At 29.8% G+C, this 20,084-nt stretch overlaps 1 protein-coding gene across 4 annotated transcripts in view; it reads right to left on the reverse strand.

Annotated features, from left to right (window-relative positions):
* Positions 1-20,084, reverse strand: part of LOC121124807 (uncharacterized) — a 149,766-nt gene that overhangs the window by 88,995 nt on the left and 40,687 nt on the right. For all 4 annotated transcript variants that reach the window (XM_071891235.1, XM_040720005.2, XM_040720006.2 and 1 more), the window contains exon 2: positions 12,840-13,590. In XM_071891235.1, the coding sequence (XP_071747336.1) occupies positions 12,840-13,575 (736 nt within the window). In that variant the 5' untranslated portion in view covers positions 13,576-13,590. The remainder of the gene's footprint in view (positions 1-12,839; positions 13,591-20,084) is intronic.

Genomic DNA, 20,084 nt, shown 5'->3' on the forward strand with positions numbered 1-20,084 from the left:
CTTTTTATTGACCTCCAAAGACATCCTTTACTCTTGTCAAAATTTAGTTGACTACAAGAATACTATTTTATCCGCTAGACGCGCTGAGTGTATCATGAATTACTCCATAATTAACAACACAATCTCCATAAATTAATCCTTTTGAATTCACAAGGTAAATTGTACAAAAGGAATAAAAAAATGAATACGTCACGACGAAAAATTTAGGAAGAAGAAAAGTTTTTTTCGTAGTCAAGCAAGGGAAGGGAGATCAAGTATTCAAAAATTCTACGTTAACAAACATATCTGACCATATGCATTGATAATTTTATTTATTTCTTTCTAGATTGATTTAGAAATTTACCGTTACCTTAGCTTCTTTATTGTTAACTGAATGGAACCAAATGATTAATCAGAATATATGTATGTTATATGAACCACTGACCTATATAATATCAATAATTTGGATAATCAATTGGAGAGAAAAAAAGAGACTCAACCGATAGCTGATATTTTATGTTATTCTATGTAGTAAAAAAATCCAAGTAGTAGTATTATGTATATAATAGCCAACAGCTGAAAAATGAGGAGCTCTCTTTCTCCTTTTTATTTTTATTTATTAGGTTTTATATCCAGTTAATAAAACTGACTCCTAAATGACGTATAAATTGCATTATAATTGAAGGCGACACCATCTTGGGGATTCATAGTTGGTATTTTTACTATATATAAAATGGAAAAATTTCCAATAAACATTGATGAAAATTAATTTAATGACTTTAATAATAAAAAAACGACAAAACCCTTGCATTGAATACTACTTCATGCCTATGATTAATAGTTATATTTGAATTAGATCAAATTAATATGTAAGTAAAATCCATTTGATATCCCTAGATTTTTTTTCTATCATCCATTAGGGAAGATAATTGTAGGATAATTAGAGAAATATATATTATTTTTTTCCATTTCAATACTAAATTTATTTTGTACAATAATAAGATTGTTGAACCTTGTAATACCATATTTTTTATGTCATATTGTGGTCTAGTATATAATTAATTTAGACATTATGTAGATAGATTTTTGGTAGGCAGTAAGGTTTAAGTCCTTCTATTTGTTGGTCCCGTTCTGACATCCAAATACACATTCACTATTTTCTTCAATATTAATAAAACAAAAAGGTTTTTAATTGTTATAAAACATGTTAGTTTGGCCCCCAAAATGGACGACATCAAGAATGCTGACAATGTTACATCAAAGCGTTCTATAGTAAGCTATGTGATACATAATATTTACTGATGGCACTAATATAATTATCCACGTTCTTAAAAAATAAATAATTATAATATACAAAAATTCAAGGTGCCAAGCAAAAGAAAAAGGAAAGAATTCAAAATTCAGCTATTTTAATTTTTTGTGGGCGTCCCCTAATTCCACCTTTTTAAACATTATATGCATTCAAAGGATAAATATGTTTTGACCAAAGCATATTCATTTTGGCGAGGTAACGGAGCTTTTAAAACCATATATTGAAATAATCATTTAATAAATATTTCCAATTTAAGGACATCATAACTTGTTAAAATTAATTAGAATCGGTAAAATACTATATTTATGTATAATATTCTACCTCTGTCCAATTTAAGAAGCATTTAATCTAAATTTAGATTAAATAACAACTTTGAGATGCATTTTACATAAGAAACAAAGGTGCATTTATCAATAATTGCAAATCATTACTCCCAAATCGATATCGTAATTAAATTCAACCTTGGACAAAAAAAAAAAAAAAAAAAAAATCTTTAAATCCATTTCTTTTGCATTTTCTATTTTTTGATAATAATTAATGAATGACACTTATGGAAATTTCATAAAATAAATGCACCTTATATTGCCAGCGTACAGTTGTTAACTGATGAAAAAATTCAGTTTAAATAATCGCAACTTTTAAGGGAATCTACAAAAAATTTAAATAATATTTGAAATATTTTTCCAAAAAATTTTTATTGTAAATAACTGGATTTTTGAAGAAAAAAAATCAAAAAATTAAATATTTGTAATTCAATTTTTCAATTTTTTTGTCAACAGCTGTGATTTATTTGATCCAACAAAAGTGAAAAAGGTCTCAGACTGTTAAGGATTTTCAGACGGTAACCCAAGCACCATAGTTATTCAATAGGGCATGAGCGTTGTTAACATACTAATAGTTTGTTTATTTATAGGATAGTTGCACCATCTTGGAAGAAATATTTTTGTTTATTAGTAGTTTGTATACTTATTTGTATACATGCACTAGTACCCCCCCCCCTTGTCTGGAGTAATTTAGTGTTGGCTAAAAGTCAAATTTTTGCAAAATAGTAATAAAGAAGAAAGCTCCCCAAGAAACCTCCAGTGTTACGTTACTCTCCGTTTTTCTAAGCACACTCACACGTAACTACTCAATACTTATATCCATTCATATGACGTGGTCTGCCCTCAAGAATAAAAGAATAAAATTAAAAGTTGGAACAAGAATTAATATGATGGGATGACTGATGAGTACTTTATGCTCTAGAATGCTCACTATCAAAAACACACGATTAGCTAGTGATCCTTGTATGCTAAATACAAAGCGCCAGCTAGAGTTTTCATTCATATTTTAATTCAGTTTTTATATTTTATTCAAATCTTGACCTATACTGAAAATGCATGTAAATTATGAATGATACGTATATGAGGGCAATAACAAAAGAAAGCAGAAACGGTGCTGCATATTTGATACTACATGTACAGTGCACACGCCTCCAATATTTCACTAGTACGACTACATTGTTATTTCTTACATGAAAATAAGTGTATGATATGGATCAAAAAGTACCATGTACTGTTTTTCATACAGACATACATTAAGACAAACATTGCTTATTATGGATTAGAACATCTGAGTACACCTGCGCCATCTCGAGGAAATACATGTTTTTTTCAAGTTTGTTCATGCCCTACTAAATCGTTTTCATGAACTGATCAACTATTAAAAAGTTGATATATTTACAGCTGAAGAAGAAATCAACTTTCAAAGGCCTCTATTTCTCCATTACGCATGATAATTGCACAAAATTTGAAAATGGTTAATGAGGGGGATATTTACTTGTCCTTGGACTTAATGAGAGCTAATATTATTACACTAAAATTTGTCTCTACATTTTATAGACTGATTGACAAGAAACCAAAATCTCTAGATTTAAGCTTCAGGTACTATGAATGGTCTATTTTAAATCATAAACTAATTTTTGATTTGTAAATATTTTATTTAAGCTCGTATGTTGTTTTAAATATCTGCATTTTAAGTGTTTAACTTTTATGTAATAACTTTTAGGAAATAAACTCTCCAAATTTTGGAGCCAGAAAAACATTCGAACCACTGATAAAGAGGATAAGTATACAAATCAACAGCTGAGAAATGATGAAAAGGAGTTGTTGAAGTTTTGTTTTGAAAAAGTTAATGGTAGATAATAATTTTCCGATTTAAAAAAAAGGAGTTTTGAATTGATCCGTTCTAGTTGTTTGACTTGGAAACCCCCATCTTTTTAGGACTGTGTATATAACAAATATGAATTTGTATCAAAGTACACACATTACAAATATATTTTGTACTCTTGAACGTACCTAGAAACCATTTCTCATTACCATAATATAGATAGTACATACAAAAAACCATGTCGATTAATCATGAGCAAATACGATTCATTATTTACAATTTTAAAGATTGCATTTTTGATTAATTACTGATTTATTTGACATTTTTTTCTTCTATTCATTCCTTAGTACTTAGGCACGTTGATGGGAATTGCAATTTGCCCGTCATTATCAAAAACGGTTAATGATGAGCAGTGTAGCTAATCAAAAATATATGTGGATATAATGAATTTATCGGCAGATACTTTTCATTAGATCTTTTGAAATGGAATCAAAGATTATTATTATTATTATTTTTTTTTGCGAATCAAGGATGTTAAACCCAAGACCTTTAAAAAGAAATAGGGATGGCATTTTTACTATGAAAAAATACAGTTTAGAGATTAAAAAAGATCAATACAGTTGATGTGAGTCTTATTTTTTGTTCATTATTTTATAAGTTTTTGTGGTTGACGTATCCCTCTTAAGTAAGGCCCTATCTTTGATATAAGCTGTTTTAAAATTGAATAATAAAATAAATATATATTCATTAAGATATCAATATATTATTTTCACTATACTAATGCTATTTTAAATGTAGAAGGTTATCCTCTTTATAATAGTCACTTATTTTCTGTCTCCAAAATCAAATAACAGAGAGCTGATGTTAACAACGGTCTTAGTTAATACTACCATGAGTGTTGCTTCAAAAATTTCCTCATTTTTTACAAAAATCCCATTCCTATGGTAAGGTCTGGGGTATAAAAAATAGAGAAGGAAGGCGGGAATATATTTTAAAATGAAATCCTGCTGAATACTATTAAGGAATTCATTTAAAAAAATATTCTTTTGGAGAGATAGACACATTTTAATAAATTTTTAGCCTAGTAATACTAAAAATTACTAGATATATTCTAACTTCTTACACCCGTAACGTTTAGTTTGTTAGCCCCAACAGTTATTTTTTCAGTCATCCAAAGTTTGAAATGTCCGAAGCGAATGCTCCCTATGAAAGCTTTTCGACAGGAATCAAAACTGACCCGATTTCAAGAGCAGTGGTCCAGAATCAGACATATTTATTTTCCCGAACCGGACACGACATACTTATTTAATAAACCAGACAAATTGACTATGAAAAATTGACTGAATCCAGAAATATTGATGGGATAACTTTGACTTAGGAAATACAATAATTTCGAGCGGGATCGACACCTATTTCAAGGACAACCTAAAAGTGCAACTTGATCCAATGATAATATATCCGAGCCTAAGATAATTTAGGAAAAAAGGGCCCAACGGATAATCAGCAAGGTTAATAAAATACAAGGTTATATCATAACACCTGTACGACTGATGTTTGACTTCCAGCACGCAATTTAATAGTGACGTCATAGAAAATGATTGGTTGCGTGTTTTGTTTATATCTGTCTGACTTGCCCAGCAGTCGGTGTCATACACCAAATTGAAAATTGTGCATCAATAGTGACATCATAAAATATGTTTGGTTGCGTGTAATGTCAAAATCTGTCATTTGAGCCCTCTAGTTGGTACGATAAACCAATTTGAAAATTATAGCAAACCCGATTACATGATGGCCGAACCTTGTGTTTATTTCAACCTTGATAATCAGAATGTTGTTTGTTATTAGGATTACATTGAGTCATCAATATTTTATTCAAGAAAGATTTGAAACGTCTAAACTATGGAGGGGTACTTAAAACATTAACAATGAACTTACGACCTTTAAAAAATGGCTATGTTTGTATTATTGGAGGAGTAAATATCCCTCTGACACTTTTAACAACCTTGATTTATAAAGCAAAATATAGAGGTTGTATACCCCTATCTCCTAGTGTTAGACTATTACGAGGGTAGTCTGCAATGTTTACGACCTCAACGTGAATAAAAACCAATCACACTATGCTCTATCTTGCATCTGTTGACAGATACTCGCCAAAGTTTAATCTATTTTGGACGTGCATTTGTTAAATTACAGTCGTTTGAGGGAGTAAGTGTGAGTGTTCTTCTGGAAAAAAAATTCAGAATTACCTTTTCTATCTGTAACTTTGCTGGGAGAAGTGCCGTAGACTTACTAGGAAACTATATTGAAAAATAAAAGTTCAAATTTTAAAAAAACAATTTTTTTTTGTTCCGCTGCATAATTTGGTCGAATGACCTTGTTTAAAAAACTTCCTCCCCAACGAAAATAATTTCTAATTGGAACAAAACAAAAATTCCTTGATTTCGGGACGCCTCTGATCACATATTTTTATTAAGTACGATCTACATACGAAAAGTTGATGCATTTATTAAATTTTTTTAGTATGCACTAAAAAAAACAACCCAAAAAACAGTTATGCACGAGAGAGATAATGCTCAAATGAATTATTATTAAGATTAATTAATCTACGTCACTTAAAATCTTAAATAATTAAAACTGTATTCACTGAATAAATGTACGCTAAATATTTTAACAAATAATATCATCATTAACAAGCATCTGGATATTTAGTAAAAAATATACAGCGTTGGATTTGAGTTATTTTTCATTGAATCAAATTATAAAAATATTTGCAACAACGCTCAAAGCATTCATTGATTGTCAGATCAATGATAATTATAATTAATTACTCATACATTTAAATATTATAAGGCATTTGTTAAAATCTTCAATTAATACATCAAATTCTTCATTTAATAGGCTTTTAGAATATTATAAAAGTTTAAAGATATATTTTTGTTTTGATTTTGAAGTATTGGTTAAAGACCCTGGGGGAGCAGGATCTCCACGTATTAATATCGAAAATGTGTAATATTTTTTGCCCCTCACAACTGTGAAACATAGTTTTCGCACCAGTTGTGTGAGGCTGGTGCCGGGGAAATCTCCAAATTTTGATGGATAACGCTCTATCTCTTTTACGTCCATCAACAAATTTGAACTGAATTTATGTTTTTTTCTCAGTTTGTTTGTATTTTAGTTTTTTTAGTCATGAGGATAACATATCCAATTTAATCAAAGTTAGTACAAAGATTATATATGGTTACAGTGGTCATCAAATTTTAAGAGACTAAAGTAACACAAAACGTAAAAAGTACACAATTGACTACAACATAGGAGATAATTGAGATATATAACTCAATTCGATTTTAAGTGAAGGTTTTGCACACAACCAAGTACTCATTCTATTTTGGATATGTGTTTGAGAACTCTGAATTTATCATATATCATTGATATATATATATATTAATATTTGAGTTGAGTACAAAAGTGACAACAAATTGATAAAAGCCACACTCTTAGATTAATTATTGAATTTAAATAATAATTAATTCGCTAAATGTATATTTTAATGAAATGTGTAATGATTAGAAAATATTAATACCCTTTCTTAAGAATAATCTTTGTGTTCATACTTGTACCACTATTTCAAGAAACGAAAGTGTTGGATAGGAATCTCATTTTTATATGGGTTAAAACTAGGTTTTCTGTCTCAGAATCCCGTTTTTACCTGGGTTTTATATCTACAAAAAAATTCCTGGGAAATGCAGTATTTAATTACTTTATAACATGAGCTTTATTTGATTATATATCATTCATTTGATTTCAAATTGAATATATCATAAATGAAGAATTATTCGATTAATTTTTTTATGCCTTGTAAATGATGCAAAACAACGTATCAAACTTATTCTAATGATGGAGCCAATATATACACTATTAGTGATAATTATTAAATGATTATATATCCTTAAGACTGGCTTAAAATTTATATTTTCTTATTAAACGATCAAATAAATAGATAAATTTCCTTGTAAGGTAAGTTACACATCGTTGGACCCATCGAAAAGGTGTTTACGCTCATGTACTTTATAGACATCATGATATTTGAGATTTCTTTAAATAACCACATTGACAAACATGTTGGTAAGAAGTTTGTATTAGGATATTTTCATTAAAACATCGAGTAAAGAAGTTATTAAACGTTTAAAAATTCAATCAAGAAATGCCAAAAATTAATAAATCCCCAGATTTTTCAAATCAATTTTGGACGTTATTCGATTCATGTTTTAAATTTCGGATAACATGAAATAGCAAAAATAAAGAAGAAAAGTATACATACGAGTGTAAATCCTGTTTGATTATTTATCTCTTGAGTGGATAAAACTCAAAGTACAAGGTACTTACTCTCGTACTCACGGGAATCACGGGGATTATTTGGTAATCCTTGAGATGAAGGATCTCATATTATTATATGAGAACGAATAGAGGGAGGAACAGACACACGGGTACATAAATTAGAAGAAGAAATTAGAAAAAGGAGAATCCCCCCTCCTCCTAATTTGTCGTATTAATATAATTTATATAGGATCCTGTCTGTGTTTCCAACTCCGTCTCGGGATGGAATATAATAGACCCAGTTCTACGATATGATGCCATTTATTCAATTGATACCTCCAATAGACCATTCACTGTTAAATCCCTACTCGGATTCTAACTTTAGCCAAGTATGTATGGAGTCCGAGTCGTTTCACTTCAACTCATGGAACCTTTGCAAATAAGCAACTTTGCAAATATTTGCCATAATGCTCGTCTCTTGTTTGCTCCTATTGCCAACTCTAGGAAGTTAAACCCTCATTTCCAATACAATCCTATATATTATTGAGACTCTTCTATGTAAAAACGTATATTATTTTAATAATTTATGTTGGATCAATTATGAAGAGGAATTGTCTCCAATTCTAAATCCTTCATTTACTTCAATAATCAAGAGTTAACATTGGTATGCGGATAGATGATGTTGATGTTCTACCCTTTTACATTTTTTGGTTTAATTTATCATTATTAATTACAACATCACTAACTCCTTAAGGTATCTTTGATTACCGTTCTTCAAAATCCAATTTATCCTCGTTGTTGAGATAGGCTTCAATCACTAACTTGGAAGATTCATATTCGATTTCGTTCGACTTATTGATAAGAAAGGAAATCAATGAACTACCTCGGAATAAGTGACTCCCACCTCGATTTCTCAATGTTTTTAAAAATACAATGTTTTTTAGATCCTTAAGAATTAAGGAACTAATAACTTACAATTTGGCTAAATTCAGTTTCTCATGGATTCAATGATTAAAGATGTCATATATATTGTCCAATGTATAGCTTTATGAATCAATTAATTTAATATTATAATATACAATTCATAAATGAGTTAATTTGAGTTATTAATTAGTTCGAATATATCACCTTTATCGGTTAATAGACTATTGGAGGAGGTGGAACATAATATAAGGTAAAGAATCTTCTCCTGTCTTCTCATATTTTATGCTCAATAAAAGGTATTCGTCCGAATGACTACCGAGAGCTCAAAATTCAACACCACACATTGACATTGACTTTGCTTATAGTGGAATTTTTGCGTTCATCCAGTCAGACTTCATATATTCGTATGAGAACCTGTTAAGAGTTCCAAAATAGTTATTCATTCTTCAACAGGAAAGATATGGAGATTACATAACGATCTCTTTTGATATCCTAGGTTGAAGTACTTCAGAATTGTTGCAGCTTCCCCGTTAAGTGTCCGACAATTTGGAACGTCCGACAATGCGTAACTAACCCTATTTATAATTTACTAACGGAATCCCGAAAATTTGAAAAAAATATTTTCTGAGAACTGAGAAACCGGGAATGGCGGAGTTTGAACCATATTTATTAATGAAAATTATTTGTATAATGGGCGTGTTAAAAAAAAAGAAACTCAAAGTCAACATGGTAACGCTGAGGATTTGAATAATACTTTAGTGGAGATCAGCTACAATTAGCTATTTTAATGGAGGAGGGAGGGCAGGAAATAAATAAGGTCATTAGTAATAATTACTCCGATGTCGATCCTTAATTCTATTCTGAGTCCAAGAAGGATTTACAATTATAAATCTGCAACAAATCCTCAAGGTTACGTTCCGTCTTTTATGTTTATTCATGATTTTAATATAATTGAATATAGATGTTCAATACTCAGACATTAAATAATAATGACAATCCCTAAGGAAAAGAAAATTCATTCATTATATTACCAATTCAAAAAAAAAAAAAAACCAGCGAAAAAGTTCAAACGATTTATATCACTAGTAATATCACATATGACAGAAGAGACAAAGGCATTTGGCGGTCTCGTTTTATATTACAGACCAGTGGCTCCTAACCCCTTTATCACTCTGCACCCCTTTATTGCGTATAAAATATTTATCTTCAACCAATAGGGCATGGGCAAACTAAAAAATATATATTATCTGTAAATCGGTTTAGCAGTCTGTAGCTTGATAGTGCTACCTAAGTTTTTCACAGTGCCCTTAATGTGAGTTATAACCCTATATCTCATATTAAACATATTATCGTTGAGGGAGTTGTACTATTTTACAGCAAGACGGCGACACTATCTGCCGCTTTGTTTATAAACTAATATAAGTAAACACCGAAATGTCCAATTGTTTGATTTATTATTTATATAATCTCTCACGGATTAAAGTGCAGACGTGAAACACAAGGGCTCCCTGAAGCCCTGGTTGGGAAACACTTTATTCAACATAGAAATAGGCACACAAAATGGTTCATAAAATTCACCTCCTGGTCCTAGTAGCTATAATTTATGCAGAGAAGATGTTTCATTCCCAAAATATATTTTTTTTGAATTCAGAAGCAATTTTTCACTTTGATTTTTTTTTTTGGCGAATACGTAATTTTTCGACTCGTGAATTGTACTAAGGCCGTGATATCACTCTGTATAATGGAAGAGGTTCTTGTCCTGGAAGTTAACTGATTATATAAATAAAATAGAATGACGATAAATCAAAATTTATAAAAGGTTTCACAAAGGGAGGTTTTGTCATTTTTAGATATTTTTAGTCCTTATTGATGGATTTAGCAAGGGAAAGAGAAAATTTTAAGATGTTAGAGGAAAAGCCTTTGTTAAAATAAGTACTTACATGCTTAGTGCTTATTCTTTTAGTATTTTTATCAAATCTTAGATAAACGAGGAGAGAAGGGAAAATTATATCTTCATATATTTCTGCGTATTTTGGGGATTTAAAATATGCATCTCTACGGGATAAGTAACTTATAATGTATTTATATGAATACCTAAGATTAAAAGTATAATCCATGTCAGAAAAGGAACTTGCAGCTTAACTAATACTGACAAAGAACGTACTTTTTAAGAATAAGCTTCATGCAAATATGTATGAATAAGAACAATCGTAAGAAGCTGAATACTTATCACTAGTCTTGTGTCAGTCTTGACTTAGGACTGAAGACTACATTTCCGTCCAGTTCAGTCCTGAATATCAGCCCTAAAACTTATATAAAGTGATAACGTCAATTTTTCTTTCTTCTTTCTTTTATTATCAGTTCTAGTACCAGTTGTTTATGCAGGGGGTAGGCTGGAGGGGCTGTAGCCCCTACCCAAAGATTAAGATTTTTTTGTTTTTGACTAGATTTTTTTTTGTCATTCGGGCAAATTATGCAGCAGAGCCAAAAATTTTATATTTGAAGTTTTGTAATAAAAATGTTAATTTTTTGAAATTTGTTTCCAAAAAAATTTCAAAAAATTAAAAAATAAATATTTAAAATTTAATTCATAAATAATTAAATTTCCAAAAAAATAAATACCTATGGATTTTTAAAATTAAAAAAGAAAAGAAAAAAAATATATACAATCCTATGGACACCCGAGTACTGACAATCCTAAGGACCGATGGTATTAAGAACCGAACTCAAGGACTGATATGTCTGGTCCTAAGATTGGGCTGGACTAGACCAAACAAGGAAGGACTGACACAGCACTGTTAATCACATCAATGTTCTCAAATAAAATGAATTTGTCGTTATAGAGTACAACAATTGCAAGGAAAAGCACTCATTAATACAACTGTCAGTGCAATGATCCAATACTTTATTTTTGGACTGATTAAATCCAGCTTATATTGGTACCTACATTAGGGTGGATCTGATAGTGTACTTAAATAAACCAATGTTTTTATTTTTGTTCTTTTACCTTTCAATCGGTTCTCATAGGAGAAAAATTGTAACATTTGAGCGATATGCTAATTTTGTTGTTGTAACCCATGGAATTCTATACACGTGGAATAATCATGCATGAAGCTTAGGGTTCCTACATTTATGACGTTCAGTTGGGGGGATACCCGATTTAAAGATTTTTTAGGATTGGGAAGGGATGGAGGGGTATTGGATATTTCGGAGTCCACCTTGTTACTGTTTCACTGATCAACAAAACATTTTCAATATAAAGTATATTAATGGCCTTCAAGATAAACAATATATATATTATTTTGATATGTATACTACTTACATTGATATACTTTTCTAAGAGGGAACCTCTGGTACATGAAATCAATTATAATTGAGGAATGAAGGAGTCAAAGGTTATTTTTTTACTTTATAAGCAATTGTACCCAAACTCCCAAATTAACGATTTCTTTGTTTTTGTAAGAAAATATTATATTTGAATTTTTTTTCACAAAATTTAAAATTTAATTTAATTTTTCAATTTTAACAAAAATATTTTCTGTGAATAGTTATAGATTTTATAAATTTTTATACAAAAAAATAATATTTGATATATCACTTTTCAAACTTTTCCCCCAAATTTTTTGAATTCTAAAAATTCTATTTTTTTCAGCTTTGGATTTTTTTGGAAATGAACTACATGCACGTTTCTCACGAGTATTTGCTAAAGTACACCCTGATTACTCTTCTTAAAATTCTTACTCAACCAACACAAAATTCACAAACCTATGCAACATAAATTAATTTTATAAAAAGTAAAAAAATCGATTTAGAGTGTTAGGATAAATTATTTCCCTCTAACCATAGGTTGAACCTAGGTAGAAGTACATGCAGTCACAAACCTGTTCACTTTTCTAAGCAAATCAAATTGAGGCCCTTAAACTCTATATTAACTTCAAAAATTTGAAAAAAAAAAAAAAAATTGAGGATAGCTGTAGATTTTTGAAATTTTTTCCCAAGAAATATATAATTAATATTCTTTTTCAGCAAAAAAAATAATATTTTAATTTTTTTTCAATTTAATTTTTGGATTTTACTTTTTAAAAATCAAAAAAGGAAAGCCCCCCCCCCCTAAATATAATCTATAGACTCTTCTGAGATAGTGTATAAAAATATCCCTTACCTTCTTTTGATGTTGAATGTATTTTTCTCCTTCGTGTGGATGTAGATGATCCGAGTCCGTCATGACCAAATACTTCATTTATCATTTCTGTAAAATAGCGACCAGGATCATGGAACAATTCTTCCTCTTCCGTCATCATTTCTACAGCACTGTCGCTACTCTCACTCTTATGATAATCATAGCTTCCATGTTTTTCATCATAGCACCCACCAATCTCATGTCCGTCAGTATTTTCTAGAGGATCCTCATGATATGGTTCAAAATATTTAAGAAATATTTTATCAATGTCCTCACTATATAATTTTTCCCCCTCTTGTATATCGTTGTGAAACAAAGTCGTATTATTAGAGAGACGCTCAGGTAAACATTGTTGCGAATTGTTGTACAGTTCCATGTTACCCAGATTGTCTTCCTCCATGTGCTCATGACTCATGGATTCAGTTTGGGAATTCAGTGATTCGTCTTCTTCATCGTCAAGAGAGTCTCGGTTCAAAATGTCATTATCCTCCTCTTTCTCAACGTTTTCTTCTGTCCCTCCATCATTTGCTGTGTGGTTAAATACAGCAAAGCATTTTTCAAGTTCTTCGAAAAATTCCTCATCTTCATTTTCTTCAAAATTGATCTCCTCATGCTGCTGATTGGTCTTATAATCCTTACCCCATGATAACTTTGCTACCAAAGCTGGGGAAGATAAATGCGAATATTTTTGATAGGCATGTGAAGTACGGACGGGCATCCCTGGAATTCCTCTCTAGAAGAAAGAAAAGGTAAAAATTAGTGTTGGGTTGTCGCTAATTTGGTCTGTCTAAATCAGTCCAAAAGAACAATTTGTGCTGGATCAGTCTCATTGGAAATTTGGTCCAATCTGATTCTATAAATGAGTTTTTGATAGCATCATGTATGTTTCAAAATTGTGAACTACGGCACAATAAGCTCATATAAAGTTAATTGTCTTCCATAAATCATATTTGCACAACTCATAAATCAAAATAATGGAGAAAATCGATCCACGATTTAAAAGCGATTAAATATCCGTCCAAATTGATATAAAAAAATCTATTCAGACAGAAGCAGAAAAAAAAAGTCTTGGATCTTGTCTCAACACTTTTATAAATGATCATTTTTTTCCCGTAAGCGTCAACATAAAAACAATTTTTAACAGAAATTAAGAAAAGGAGAAATTCCCAATTTATTATTTTTATTTCATATATAGATACATCCAAATATTTCTTAAACATATTTCAGTCACTTACAAGCATTGTAATCAAATTTATGGTATGAGTTAAGATACACAAAAATTTTAGCTTTATTTTAAATATTTAATTGAATTTAAAAAACTTTTATTGGCCCGGAAATGGCCTTTCAAATAATATTTATATTTTTCTCATTCTTTTGATTGTGGGAACCAATTTTGCTACTTTAAATGCAATTTGCGATACACCCAAACAGTTAATAAGAATATTTAGTTGATGGTAAGTGACAATAATTATTTTTCAAAGAATACAAATGTTATCCAAACTGAATTTTGAGAAAAACCATTCTGGCTTGATTTTGTGTTGACGGGCCAAATGTCTTTTATTTGGAAAAGGTAATCCAAAGAATATGTTTTTGCGAAAAAGGTGATCAAGTATCTAATTTTTTTTTCAAATTATCTCAAAAATTGTACATATCACACAATTTGAAATGTAACTTGAAATCCGCTGATCTAAAGGATTTTGTAAATAACTTATGTCAGAGAAGAGTTGAGACGAGTCGAAAGATGTGTCTGATTCCATTTATCTTTCTAAAAAATCATTTGGATATTCCAATATATGACTGTAAGAAAATTATTGTTGCTGAACTGAAAGATTGCCAACCTATTTCTATCATAAATAGACTCACTCATGCTTTTCTCTATATAATTTACATAAGTAATTTCGTTAAACGAGCCTTAAGAGTCACATTCCATATTATTCACTCCTTTGCTATGCTTCATTAAATCATCATAGTGTCCATTAAAAACTTATATGCCATGGTTATTCAATTAATACCTACATATATAGTCGTTAATACGCCTTTGAAAGGGAAACATTATAACATCTGATTGCCAACATTTGCTTGTTTAAAACAAATGCAATTGCGGAAGCTGCAAAAAGTGTTTATCTCCCTTCTAACTTATATATATTATACATATGTTTTTACATTAAGGCACTTGCAAATTTTATGCGAGAAATAAGCAAATAAATACAAAATGCATTTTTGTCTCATCATGATCATATGGAAAAATAGTCCAAGTTGTGTAATAGACTGTTCCATTTTCGAGTTAGTATGATTTTCCCCTGCATAAAAACTTTTTATGCTTAGAGAAATAAAAATAAGCTCCCTTTTAATAGTTTGAGGCCTCTCAAGGCATTTTTTGTACTAAATATTTTAATTAGAAAAATTTAGCTTTGGTGTCGAAATTGGCCTCTTATACCGTCAAAAATATGGTTTGGCTTATCTGTAACAAAACATTGTTTGCTTGGTTTGTAATCATTTCAAAAGTCTAAATTGTGTGCAATGTTTTTTAGATTCCCTGTTTTATCAAGGGTAATATTGTAAAATATAAGGCTACTTAAAGCGTGATAGTTGCATGAACTAAAAAGTGTAACATAATCAATATTAATAAAGTAAGGTTTCTCTTTCTGTCTCTCTGAATGTATGCATATATCACTACAAGTCACCGGTGCACTGTATATTGTGATCTTTGATGTATGTATATCATAAACGTGCTTTGATCTAAGAAATAACAATTCAGGAATATTGAAAGCGTGTGGATATAGAATTTGACGTGTGTACAGGGTGCAAGTAATAGTGGTCCCTGATGTATAAATATTTTTTACATAAGCAATAATAATATAGTCGTATTAATGAAATATTACAGACGTGTGCAATGTATAGTCAGAGTATTGTTTCTGTTTTTTTCTGTCTCTTATGTATACCATAATTCATCTACATATTATGTATATGTTAAATATAAACGCTGGTATACTAAAAATGAATTTTGTTTGTTTTTATTAGTTAGCACTATTAAGAGTAAGGTACTCATCTATCATTCCAACATATTCAGTTTATTTTTCTCAAACTCTAATTATTATGCTTTAATTCTGGGGAGAGAAAGGGTGATTTGAATTGTTTTAAGTATTGAGTAGTTATAGAAGAGTGTACTCATGAAAAACGGAGAATTACGTATAGGAAATCTAGAGGAAATATCTTCTATATTGTTTAAAAAAATGTCTTATAGCTGGTACTTAATTACTCCAGGTACATCAGCTAGTCTTAGAAAAAACAGGGAAACCACAAGTCATTGAACACATATGTGGGATAGTTTAAGGGCTCTAAAAATGGCCAATTTCTAATTCAAAAATAACATTTTTTCAAATTAAAATGGTCTCAAACTTTGTCATAGTCATTTTTTTATTGTTGCTAGCAGAAAAGATCTTAGTGTACGTGTAAAAAAATGTTTACTCGAAAACGGGACAGTCTAATGTGAGTTTAACTCTCACTTATATATGTATTGTGTACAAAATATTCCCATCAGAATTTTCCCATGTATTTCACATTTAATATTATAATTAGATTTTGTGTGCAAATATCTGTGTACCAGCAAAATCGACTGATTAAATAAACACTTTCCTTTACAAAAAGACAATGAAGTTATGTAATAAGGTGGTGGGATGGAAAAATTTATGAGCCTTACTCAGAATGGTTTTTTTCTTTTTTCAAAAGAATCTGCTATCTCGTATATATTTTTTTTTTGAAGGAGCTTATGAGGGTTATTGCACACTTCAATGGCACATGTGTGTCTATATATACATTTATAAAGTTACATTCATATGTTGAGAAAATGCCCTGGCTATTACAAACTTAATCCCCAACCCATTAATTATATCAAACCATATGTGATGCCCACATTGTCCATAAACTCCGTCTATGTATATACTATTATGCATATCATATCCTGATTCAAGCCTCAATGGAATCCTGACGTCATTGTTTATTATTATTGCATTGAAATAAAACTAATAACAGTTAAACTATTACGTCGATGCAGAATAAAATAAAGGATTCTGTAAAATATCCTTCAAATGAAGCTGTATCAAGAAGATCCTTAAATAATTAATTATCTATGTACTATTACAAGGCTAATATGAAATTTTACTCTGTATGTATTGTTTTGGTAGTTTTGAATTGCCTAGGCTTGTAAATTCATAGCATTTTTGGTTTGTAAAACAAAACAAAATATGGTAACCCACACAACTTGAATAATGTTTTGGAATAAAGCAGCTTACCTTTCATGACGTTACATTAAGTAATCATCAGGTAGCTATAAGAACAAGGAAATAAACAAATATCCGACACCGTATATAGTAATGACATACAGAGAAATTAATTCGTTGTTGAGCCTCAAATATACTTACAGATTGGATTTTTGTAAGAATGCGAGGAAAAGGCAGGAGCGAGGTATATGATATTACTGAAATAAGATTGTTGTTAATATCTGTTGCCTGTTATATTATGATTTTTGATGGGAGAATATGAATAAGTGATATAAAGAGTGGAACCATCTATATTCAATCAGGGGCGTCTGCTAGGGGTATGCTGGAGGGGGTAATTAAGGAATTTTTGCTTTTTACTATAAAAATTTATATTATATTTTTTAGGAAAAAATTTAATTTTTTTTTCCAAAAAATATAATATTTAAATTGAATTTTTTTTTTTCAAAAACATTAATTTTCTGTAAATAGTTATAGATTTTTGAAATTTTCTAAATAAATTGAATTTTTGAAATTTTCTAAATAAATTGAATTTTTGAAATTTTCTAAATAAATTGAATTTTTCAAATTAAAAAAAAAAGTTTATAATGAAAATGTGATATTTCTAATATTTTTGAGTATATTCAGACTTTTGAAATTATTTTTCAAAAAATTTAATATTTGGAATTTAATTTTTGAATTTTTCACCAAAAAATGCAATATTTTAAATTATTTTCGAAGAAATTTATTTTTTTGTGAATGACTGTAGATTTTTCAAATTTATTTTCAAAAATGTAATATTTGAAAGTAATTTTTTGAAATCTTTTTAAAAAAATTTAATTTTTGGGATTTTTTTTTTTTCAAAAAATGGAATAAAAAAGAAGAAAGTAACTAGGTTTTTTTCTTTACACAGATCCCTTCGTTAATTATAGTCTGAGTGGAACAGGGACTGACAGTTATAACTCCCAAACCAATCCTTAGCAACTCATCATCTCGTAGTTACACTTTATACTTAGTTTTTCTCTCCTCAATAATGAAAGAACAATGATAAAAGCTTTAGAAAATAAAAATAAAACACTCTTCCGCTTGCCAATAACAACTAAACTCGCACGATAAAAAATTGCTTATGATTTACAGTCCTACTTTGTTCATTGCTCTGATTGGATAGGATAATTGATTTGCCGAACTCGAATAAGCTTCCTCACTATTAAATAAGGATGGATCCGGGTTATACAAGTTTTCGGAACGTCTATGTAAAAATATCCTCATACTACTATAAAAACGGGTACCTTACGAGTAATTACTCGTCCACAACCATTTTTATCTGGGCATTTGTTATATATCCGTTTTTAAATTCTTATATATAAAGGAAAGTAGCAAAGGAATTTGTTTATAGTTTTTTGTGAAGTCATAATTTATCTTGAAAAGTCAACAAGAAATGCTTACAATTAAATCACATAGAATATTATTAATCATTTGTTTCCTGCACTTTCAATCATTACCAAGGGCGCCGGAACCAATTCAAAAGTGAGGAGGAAGTCAATAAAAATGACGTCAAATAATTGTTATTAACTTTCAAAAAGTAAAGGACTAATGACTAAATGACCCCCCTATGCTCATCATTTATGTGACGGGTTCTAATTCGTAAGCATAAATAAACCGGAAATCAACTTATGAAGGACATACGCAAAAATGACTCAGTTGTCGCTAATTCAAATATATTCTATGTCCAGCAAGAACTTACATTGATAACCAGTGATGTATAATATATCAATGTAAAAATAAAAGAAACAGAAAATACCTTTGGAAATCCTGACCTTTTGAAAATGTGCGGGAGAAGAGCAGCTTAGCTGTCATGAAGCTGTATTAGATCAGCTGCAAGCAGCATTGAGAGGAAGAATATTGTTCACACAAATCCCACTCCGTGTATAACAAGGGCATATAGGGTGGAATTACTCGGATGTCGATCCTTAATTCTACTCGGAGTATAACAAAATGATTACTCTCAGTCATTTATGAGCAAACACTTAGTAGTGTTTACTCTATAATAAGATGTTATGTCTTCAAGAATTAAATAATAGGGATAACAGCTTTGGAAAATATAAGATCCTGCTCAAATTACCAACTAGAAAAAGCGTTTCCTCATTTTTAGGGCATATTTGATACACCTTTACGTATAACTTCCCAATAAGTCCTCAGTGTTACCCTCCATCAATCTTGAGCTCAAATGGAAATTCTTAGGATTTATATCTTATTACGTTACTAAGGTACATTATTATGTATTTATAAAGGTTCTTTGTAATTAATGCAATATAGGTACAAATTATTCGGAGGTATACAAATAGTATGGAAAATACCCAGTTCTACTTGAGTCAAATCACCAATTTGCTTGTCGATTAAACAAAACAAAAAAATCCAAAACTTATCTATACTATTAATTGTAGTATAATCCCAAATTTAGAAAGAATAATAATTGGCTACCTATTAATCAATTTTTCATTATCTTTAAAGAGGATTATTTTATCTACATTTTTGACAACTGGCTTTGCATTTTTCAGATCAAAATTATCAAAAAAAAAACAAAAAAAAACTTGTGAAATAAGCCGTATTGCTGGGTTTCTATTTTTGACCCAGGCTCAAACAATACTGAGTTAAACAATCTCAAAAATGTCTTGAAAGCTTTTAAGGACAAAATATAATCTTTCTAAGACCATCTATCATAACTCAATTGTACTTATACAATGCGAGATATGCATTCATAGGTCCATTCATTGGAAAAATAATGGATTTCCTTATACTAACCTATTATAGTTTACGTACAAATTACTCCCAGTTATTAAAGTAGCAGGGACAATTCGTAATTATACCCGAGTCAAATATCCAATGTGTTGTCAGTTGAAAAAAAAAACCCAAAAAGAATCCCTGCTATTAAATCAGAATAACTCCAAAGTTGGGATGAATATTTTTTCAA

This window comes from Lepeophtheirus salmonis, chromosome 9, assembly GCF_016086655.4.
Source record: "Lepeophtheirus salmonis chromosome 9, UVic_Lsal_1.4, whole genome shotgun sequence".
In the NCBI taxonomy this organism is placed as follows: Eukaryota; Metazoa; Arthropoda; class Copepoda; order Siphonostomatoida; family Caligidae; genus Lepeophtheirus; species Lepeophtheirus salmonis.